This window comes from Sapajus apella, unplaced genomic scaffold (genome assembly GCF_009761245.1).
Source record: "Sapajus apella isolate SASKATOON/1434 unplaced genomic scaffold, GSC_monkey_1.0 scaffold2, whole genome shotgun sequence".
NCBI classification, from domain to species: domain Eukaryota; kingdom Metazoa; phylum Chordata; class Mammalia; order Primates; family Cebidae; genus Sapajus; species Sapajus apella.
In genome coordinates this window covers 71,155,903-71,165,225 of record NW_022436942.1, presented here as the reverse complement: position 1 = coordinate 71,165,225, position 9,323 = coordinate 71,155,903, and the positions used below count along the sequence as shown (strand labels likewise).

General features: G+C 55.5%; 1 protein-coding gene across 1 annotated transcript in view; it reads right to left on the bottom strand.

The window, feature by feature from the left end:
* Window positions 1-9,020, bottom strand: part of DTX1 (deltex E3 ubiquitin ligase 1) — a 40,356-nt gene extending 31,336 nt beyond the window's left edge. The window contains exon 1 of the mRNA XM_032240456.1: window positions 8,120-9,020. Coding sequence (XP_032096347.1) covers window positions 8,120-8,378 — 259 coding nt within the window. The 5' untranslated portion in view covers window positions 8,379-9,020. The remainder of the gene's footprint in view (window positions 1-8,119) is intronic.
* Between the last annotated feature and the right edge of the window lie 303 nt (window positions 9,021-9,323).

The following is a 9,323-nucleotide window of genomic DNA, read 5'->3' as shown; positions in this document are numbered from 1 at the left end:
TTTTTTTTTTTTTTTTTTTTTTTTTTTTTGTGACGAAGTCTCTCTCTGTCACCCAGGCTAGAGTGCAATGGCATGATCTTGGTTCACTGCTACCTCCACTTCCCGGATTCAAGCGATTCTCCTGCCTCAGCCTCCGGAGTAGCTGGGATTACAGGCACCCACCACCACACCCAGCTACTTTTTATATTTTTAGTAGAGATGGGATCTCACCAGGTTGGCCAGGCTGGTCTCAAACCCCTGACCTCAGGTGACCCACCCGCCTAAGCCTCCCAACGTGCTGGGATTACAGGTGTGAGCCACTGTGCCCGGCCTACACCCCCCATGATTCTCAGCAAGCAGCTGGGATGGGAACCCAGAGCCTGGCCCTCACCAACAGCATTACCCAAGGCAGCTGGTTCCAGGTTCCAGGCCTCATGTCCTCAGTTGATGTCAGCCAGCGGCAGCTAGGAGCTGGTGGGGGTGTCTATATCAACCCGGAGGCCAGGTGGGCTCATGGGGGTGACTGTCTAAGGGCCTGGAGCTTTCCTGGGAACTGGCTACCACTGGTTGTGAGTCCAGAGCCGAGTGGAAGGAAGGAGGCCCAGGGAGAGACAGAGGTGGTGGGCGGAGGCCTGGGAGCACCCCAGGGTCCCCCATGCCCAAGAACACCACACTGGGGAGGGAGTTAGGGACCCCAACCCCATTGCCTACTGCCTGAATGAGCACTTGGAGCCGCTGCGAACAGTTCTGCCCCACCCCTTGGCCTCCCCTTGTGGCCCTTCCTGGTCACCCTCTCATCACACCCTCCATCGCCCTTCACCATCTCCTCTCCCATCCCCTCACCCTTCACTCCTTACCACCTTCTTCACCACCCCCCTCCACAGCCCCGCCACCTGTCACTTCCGCATCACCTCCCCCACTGTGGCCCCCCACACCTCCCATCACAGCTTCCTTCTCCTTCCTCTCCAGGTCAGACTCCACCACTCCTTTGGAAAGATGCAGCGGGGGATGGGAGGAAGCCAGAGAAGGAGGAGGGAGGGGAGAAGGAGAAGAATGGGGACAGGGGAGGAGAGGGAGAGGGAGAGGGCTGAGAGGGGTGTCTGTTCCAGGCATCCCCACCCCCAGCAGGGAAGGTGCGGGCAGGTCGCTGGTGGTGCTGTCCAAGGTACTCTGGGAGAGCCTGGGAAGGGCCCTGCCCACCCAGCTGTAGACCTGGATCTGATCTCAGACCCATCTCTTCCCGGCGTGGGCAGGTGGCTCCCCACCCTCTGAGCTTCAGCTTTTCTGTGTGTAAAATGGGGTGATGCCCGCTGGCTGGGTGAAGGGAGCCCAGCGAGACTGAAGGAAGTGCCTGGGGCTGCCCCTACCCCACCTGCTCCAGCTCTGAGGGCCCGTGATTAATGAGGCTGGTCCTGTAGTGTGGCTCTGAGTCCCCAGGGCCTGGCTGCTAAAGGGCAGCAGCTGGCAGCCCAGCCTACCAGGCCCCAGTGCGCCCCAAGAGGCCTTCTCTACTCGTCCTCTATTTCCCATCACAGCCTCCCTCTCCCACCAGGCCTGAGACCCTCCTCCAGGGCCCTGCTGAAGAACCCATGCTGTTTCCTCCATTTGGAAGTGTTCCTCCTGTCATTCTGTTTGCCCAAACCACACACTCTCAGAGGGCTCCTTCTCCAGGAAGTCCTCCTCTCAGAGGCGCCAGGCATACACCATGCATGTGCTGTGGCTGAAGGCACCTGCTTCTCACTAGAGAAGCATTTAAATCTTTTTCTTCCTTGAGCATGAGTGCTTACTATGTGCAAAGTAGTATTCTCCATGCTTTTACCTACATGTCTCCTTTCATCCTTATGACAACCCTCCCAGCTAGGGACTATTCTTATCCCCATTTTACAGAGGAGGAAACCGAAACTCAGAGAGGTTAAGGAATGTCCCACAGTTATGCAGCCAGCAAGGGGCCAAGCTGGGTTTTAGGTCTGTATCTGTTGGCCTTACGAGTCAGAGGGCTCAAAGGCTATTCCCATGACACACATTTGGCTGTACCTTCACTAGACTCTGAAATTGATCTGAAATGGATTGCTTAGATTCTGAAATGGATTTGGTCCTTCTCTCTGAGTCCCCAAGACCTAGCCCAGGACCTGGTATTGAGAAGCCACCAATGACTACCAAATACAAGTGATGAATTTAGTTTCACAGCAGGCTTCGGGAGCTAGCCGAGCAGCCGGAGACCATGGGTCTGCAATGGTGGAAATACAGACGGTGCGAATGGAGGCTGGGGAGACATCCACATGTGGACTAGCTGGACCTGCTGCCACCAGAGATGGACCACTCCCTGCCCCCACACACCACACACAGAGTCTTTCTTGCCCCTGGCATCAGGCCCAGCCCCAGTCTCCAGAGGGGAGGCTGGAGGAGGATCCCAAAGGGTCCTGTAACCGGGAGCCAAGCTCTGGAGGCCTCCGGGGTGGTGCAGGCTGTCCCTGCCTTGGACTAGACCCTGACAACAAGCTCCAACAGCGCTCTCAAGGGAGAAGAGGGAGGGGCTCTCTCAGCCCTGGCGTTACATGTCACCTTGATTTCTATCCCTAAGGCCTGTCTGGGAGGCCTCAGCTCTAGCTGAAGACTAGGCTTCCCTCAGTTTGAGGGAAACTGAGGACTAGGCTGTGTGACCTTGGGCAAGTCGCTCACCCTCTCTGGGCCTCAGTGTCCCCAGCTGGAGTCTAAATTCTGGAGGTACTTTCCCTGGTGATGGGAAAAGCTCCTCCCATCTGGGTAGTAACAGTCTAACGGTCTCCAACCTAAGTGTGCTCAGATAGTAGCTTCCCCTCAGGGCAGGGACCAGGTGTGAGTGAAGTCCAAGGTTTCCAGAGAAGGAGACAGGCTAGAAGATCCTGGAAACAGCCACCACCTGCCACTCCGGCCTGATGGCCAGCTTGAGGGCACCAAACAAGGCCATGCTTGCAGCCTTGGGTATGGTATCTGTGGCTGGTCCCAGCTGGCCTCCCCCGGCCTCAGCGTCCCCTCTACAGAATGGGCAGAAGGCTGCCATGCATTCCTCCAGCAGCACGTGGAGGGAGACATGGGAGGTTCCAGGCAGATGGGTGCCCCTCCCCAGCTCCAGCCATCTGAGGCCAGGGATTGAGCTGGGAGCCACTGCGGAAGTGGCTGAGTCACACCTCTGTCTAGCTGTGTGGACGAGGTGGGAAATTCAGGGTCTCAGGGAGGCCCTCAGAGGCGGCTGTCCCAATGGCAGGGGACGTCAGTGACCCCCAGGGAGGTTGTGACCTCTTCTCTGGGAGCAGAAAGCCATTCTCAAACCTTTCCCCCACTGCCAGTAGCAGCCAACTCCCTCACCCCAAGATCCTGATGGCTCCTGGGCCCAGCCCCGCCATCAGCTGAGCGCACCCCTCTGTCTTGGGCTTCCCATACGTGGCACTCTTTGTCTGTGGGAGGGACGGTTGGAGACAGAGGGAAATGAAGAAAGAAAGTTTTGAGGGAAATGGAGCACTTGGTTTAGTACTGGGAAACAAGCAAGCCACCCATCCTGTGCCCAGCTCTGGCTCTCCCTCCAGCCCTCTGCCCGGGACACCACCTTTGTGGATCTAACATCATCCAGCTCAGGGTCACAGCCTCAGGCTTCCCCATGGAGGGGCTCCAGTTTCCAGGCCAGATTCTGGACTCTGGACCTGGAGAGCTTCAAAGGGAACCTCACCCCCTGCAGGGAGCAGAGAAAACAGTCCAGCAGGGGAGAGGTGAGAGGGCAACAGGCTGAACAAACAGCAGCCCCCGTGGGGCCAGAGCCTGGCCTCTCCCCTGTGGCCCCAGCCTGACACCTGGGCGTTCTTCCGCCAGCTGCACTGCACGAGAGGCACATAGGGCTTTTGTGTGTCAGCATTGTGTGAGCAGGCCGGCGCTGTGTGTGTGTATGCACACGCATGTTACCTTGGTACACACCATGAGGCATGCAGAAGCCATGCGGGGTGCTCTGTGGCACCAGCACGGTCTTATCTCATGCTCAAGTGAAGAACGTGTGAGGGTCTGTGACCTGCAGCACACAGGCCACATCCACTGGCCATCTGCTACTGTGCAGCTCAGGAACCGAGAATGGCTTCTACATTTGTAAACGGTTGGGGAAAAAAAGAATATTTCATGACCTGTGAAAAAGATATGAAATTCAAATTTCTGTGTCCACAACTAGTTTGATCAGAACGCAGCCACACTCTTGCATTTACAGATTGCCCGTGCTGCTCTCCTGCTACGAAAGAGTTGAATAGTTACAACAGAGACTGCGAGTCCCACAAAGCTTAAAAGATTTATTATCTGACTCTATCAGAAAAACTCAGCCAGCTCCTGCATTAGGAAACCAGCAAAGGCAGAGCAGTCTCCCCCCAAAATTCAATGAACATATCAAGAATTGTGCAATTAGAAAATCTAGATAGAAGCTTGTGTTCATTTCAGCACATACACGTGAGTTTTGGGTTTTACTGCATTATGTTGGGGTGTGTGTGTGTGTGTGTGTGTGTGTGTGTGTATGAAATATAATCTTTTAGAGATCTACGGCTGGGCACAGTGGCTCATGCTTGTAATCCTGGCACTTTGGGAGGCTGAGGCGGGTAGACCACTTGAGGCTAGGAGTTCAACACCAGCCTGGCCAACATCGTGAAACCCTGTCTTTGCTAAAACTATAAAAATTAGCCCGGCGTGGCATGTGGTATCGTGCCTGTAATCCCAGCTACTTGAGTGGCTGAGGCCCAAGAATCACTTAAATCCGGGAGGCAGAGGTTGCAGTGAGCTGAGGTTGCGCCACTGCACTCCAGCCTGGGAGACAGAGTGAGACACTGTCTCAAAAACAAAAACAAAAACAAACAACAACAAAAAACCCCATAAGATTTAAGATCTCTTTTTTGTCTCTTTCGTACCCACAGCGGTGAGCACGTGCTAGGTGCACAGTAGAGAATTAGCTGATGTTTGTGGGATAAAATCAGCTGAATTCTCTTTGTCAATCTAACAACCCTGCTGGAGAAGTGATGTTCTCACCCAGTTCATGGATGTGGAAACCGAGACCTGGAGAGGCCTGAGGTCACACTGTTGGCCCTCAGGTCTGCTCCCGGCCAGCCGAGGCTCTTCCCCAGTCCATTACCCGTGAGGACAAGACGTCCTTTCTTGACAATGTTTTGCTCCTGTGTAAAGTGCGGGAGAAACCCTCACATGTCTGGTGAGGAGGCCTCTTGCCCCACTCTCAGCAGATTCCCAAGCAGCTGAGGTCTCCTGCCAACCACAGTAGGTTTCCAGGCCTCCCTCCCTCTCTGGTGGGGGTGGGAGGGGGTTCCTGGCAGGCTCCCAGGAGTCCGTTGAGGAATGAGTGTTTTTTTTTTTTCCATTTTCTGGCAAACAGGGGGCAGATGTGGAGTGAAGTGCTCTGAGGAGGAGGAGAGGGGAAGTGGCTGGAGCTGAGCTTCTGGGTATCCGGTGAGGCTGAACCATAAATGGGGTGCTATTGAGAGAACGGGGCCTGATGAAGGGGAAGCATGAAAGTCTGGGGACTCGGGAACATAAGGGGATGCTGGGAATAGAAATGGGGGTCCCCCAAAGATAAGAGGATCAAAGGCAAAGTTGCCAGCTTGGCAGCCTTGGGGGGAGTCTGTCCCTTCTTCTAAGGACCCCACCACCCATCCCCAACCCAGCTAGGTCCTGGAAGATCTACACCCAGCATTAGCTCTGAACCTGCAGAACACCAGACCTCCCAGCAAGGAGTGACCCCGCCCACGTCTGCTCTCGCAGCCCTGCTCTCTACCCCTAGGAGAAAGCAAAAAGGGGCGGGTGATGTGCCATGCCTCCCATTCCTCCGTCAGGGACTGCCTTGGTGCCCCTCTGGAAGAATGGGCACATGGAACTAATGATGACTTCTATTCTCTGGATCAAATTCAAGGTCCTTTGCATGGCTGTCCAGGCCTGTACATCTAGTCCTTGTCCAGCTGCATCTTGTACCATCTTCCCCTTGGTGGGACATGCATCCCAAACAGAACGGATTTAAATGTCCTCTGCTCCTTCCGACCCCAGGGCCTTTGCACTGGCTGTGCCCTCTGCCCGGGGCACTGGCGCCCTCACTCACTCTTCAGATCCCTGTTCAAACATCACTTTCTCAGGCTAGCCTTCCCTGAGTACTTCTGGGCCAGGCTTAGTTCATGCCGTCACACCTGCAACTGATTAACTGTGAGGTGATATGGTTGCTTGCTCCCTGACCACATGGGGACCTTCAGTGTAGGCCCTCCAACAGAAGACTGAGGCCCCATCTTGCTTCCTTCTGTACCCCGGTGCTTAGCACAGAAACTGACACACAGCAGAGATCAATAAATAATCACATGATGGAATGCATGAACGATTGGCACCGCCAGTGATGGCGGTCAGTGCCTGGAGCTGTGGAAGCACAGATGTGCTAATCTGTGCCGTCAATAAGCCATTTGTTATTAGCTCACCTGTGTTTCTAGACTTGGTAAGCACTCTGTGGGTACCAAGCAATGTTCTGGACTATTAGAAAGTTCAATTCGTGCAGAAAATTCTACTGGACTGTGCCTGTTAGAAAAGAGGCCAGCCTTTCTAACTAAAACAGTCCAGTAGAAACTTCTACTGTGTGGTGATACGTAGATCCAATGTTCTGGATCTACACTGGCTCACAAGGTGCCACGAGACACATGTGGCCATGAGCACTTGAAGTGTGGCTAGTGCAACTGAGGACCTGGATTTTACATTTTACTTAGTTTTAATTAATGTCAGTCTAGGTAGCCACATGTGGTTGGTGGCTACCATATTGCTTGGCACAGCTCTAGAGAGGAGAGCATCCTACTACCTTGAGGTTATTACGTGCGGTTCTGTCATCCAGGGATTCGCTGGAACTTCCCCAAACCCCATCAGCTGGTCCTTGGGGGTCAAACATGCCAAGGATTTCCAGTCTGCTTCTACAAGGCAGGACCCCACCACTCCCCGCTGCCCATTGAGCTTGTCTCAGATGCCACCAGGTAATGACTCAGGGAGAGATCCCCAACAATGGCAAATCTCCAGAACAAAAGAGAGTAGGTCTGAGAGTGGGACCTCCGCGATTTTATCACTGTCATCACTTATCACATCACCACCAACGCAACCATCAACATCACCATCATTTCAACCCCAATAGGATCACCAATACCACTAAGCGACATCCACACACAGGGCTACCAGCCACACCACCTGGCCACCAAGACTGCCACCAACATCATTTTCTCCATCATCACCACCCATCACATCACTTCCAGCACCACCACCGATACAACTATCAATGTCACCAACACCAAGGAATTCCATGATAAACGCTATCACTGACCGCCACCAACACTGCCATATCACCATCATCCCTCCATTATCACCCAGACCCCACCACCATCAACACTATCACCGAGTCACCCCCAGCACAACCGCTAACACTGTCCCCTCCATCATTGCCACCCCACCCCACCATCAACACCACAAACGCCCCCCGACCCCCAATTAATTACCACCAGCACGACACTACCCCCAAAACTGACACTTGGAGCCAGTATAGTATACCAGTTAAGAGCTTTGGCTCTGGAATTCAACCACCTGGGTTTAAATCCCAGCTTTGAGTTTAAATCGCTCAGCTTCTTGGAGACTTAGTTTCTTCATCTATAAAATGGGACTAATAATAATCCAACAGTAATAAGACTTACTGCCTGTGATTCTTGGAAAACATCAAACGAGGAAGTGCATGTAAAGCCCTTATTCTACAATCGTGTGCCGGTGCTCTTCTAGGTTCTGTATTCAGTGAGCACAATTTTATTTAATCCTCACTCAGCTGTGAGAGATATTGATCTACCCATTTTGCAGATGAGGAAACTGAGGTTCAGAGACATGCTGCAACTCGCCCAAGGCCCTGCAACATACTCAGAGGCTATATTGGAATCCAAGTCTTAAACTGGACCAGCAGACTGCCCTGTTTTTCTGGAGGTGGGGCAGGGGGATGGGGAAGGGATTTGGGATCAGCAGATTTACTGGGATTTTCAGCATCCCATGCTGCAAGGTAGTGGTGGCAGTGGTGGTGGCGGTGGCAGTGGCACAGCAGGGCGGGTGGCTTGGGGTGGGTGGGGAATCTGCTCACCTGTGTCCTGGCGAAACTGGTGCATGGACTGCAGGTCGATGATGTAGGGCACAAGCTGGGCGTCCACCTGCCCCAGGACCACGGAACCGCGAGCGTCCTCCTTCAGCACGTTCTCAATGTGGTGGCACACGGTGGCCGTGTAGGGCCGCCAGCGGCTGTGCTCACTCAGCCACTCCCACACCACCACCCGGGCCACGTTCTGCGGTGGGAAGCCCAGGCCATTCACAGGCATCAGCCCACCATGGCCTGGCCGTGACATGGCCGCCACTGCCTCAGGGGCCAGGTCCCCCACGATTGCAGGCCCAGCTCCTCCTGGGCCTGGGAGCAGGCGGCAACTTCCTCTCTCCCCTGGGGGACAGCAAGGACCGTCTGGCCTCCTTTCTAACTCTGGGTTCTCTCTGAGGCCTAGAGGCCCCCGTTAAAGGAATGTGGGGGGGCCATCCAGGCTGCAAAGACCCCTTCCTTGCAGAGCCTTCTCAGATAAAGGCTGCTGCCCTGGAAAGCAAGTGTCGGAGGGAACAGCTCTAAAGTCCTTGGCCCCTTCGGCTGGCTCGGGTAGGGAGTGAGGCAGCCGCCCCTGTTCTAGGTCCAGCCTCTTCTTCCCTGTCTCTAGTCCTTCTTCCCTGCCAGACAGGGCCTGTCACCCAGGAGGCCTGGGCCCCAGCCTACTGCTCCTGCGGCTCTCAGCCAGCCCTCTGCACTCCCAACTGCGTCCCAGACCCTGCGCCTGGCTTCAGTGGGGCTGCTGGCCTCCCTCGGGTCCGGGCCCCCTTCTCCGACGGCTCCTGCCGAAGGGGGCGTCCCTGCCCCCTTGTTGCCTCTCCACGGTGTCCTGGAAGGCCTGGGTGGCCGCAGAACGCACGGGGAGGGGTGCGGCGCGGACCCCTGGGCGGCGCGCCTGGACTGCGGCTCCGGAGCTGGGCGGGGGGACGAGGGGGACGAGGGGGGCGGGGGCCCGTGGGCACGCCCCACCCCACTCGTGCTCGCGACCTGCCAGGAGACAAGAGGGGAGAGGGCCCTTTAAGAGGAGAGAGCAGCACCCCCTCCCCCCTTCCCAGGAGAGCATTCGGCTGAGAACAATGGGGAACCGAAGGGGGACAGCAAGGGGGGCGCACGGGGTCGCCCCTCCCGGGTTCCCTTGGGGCAGGCCTGGAGGGAGGGCTGGGGCCAGGGGCGCAGTTTTCCGAGACTCTCAGACTGGGGG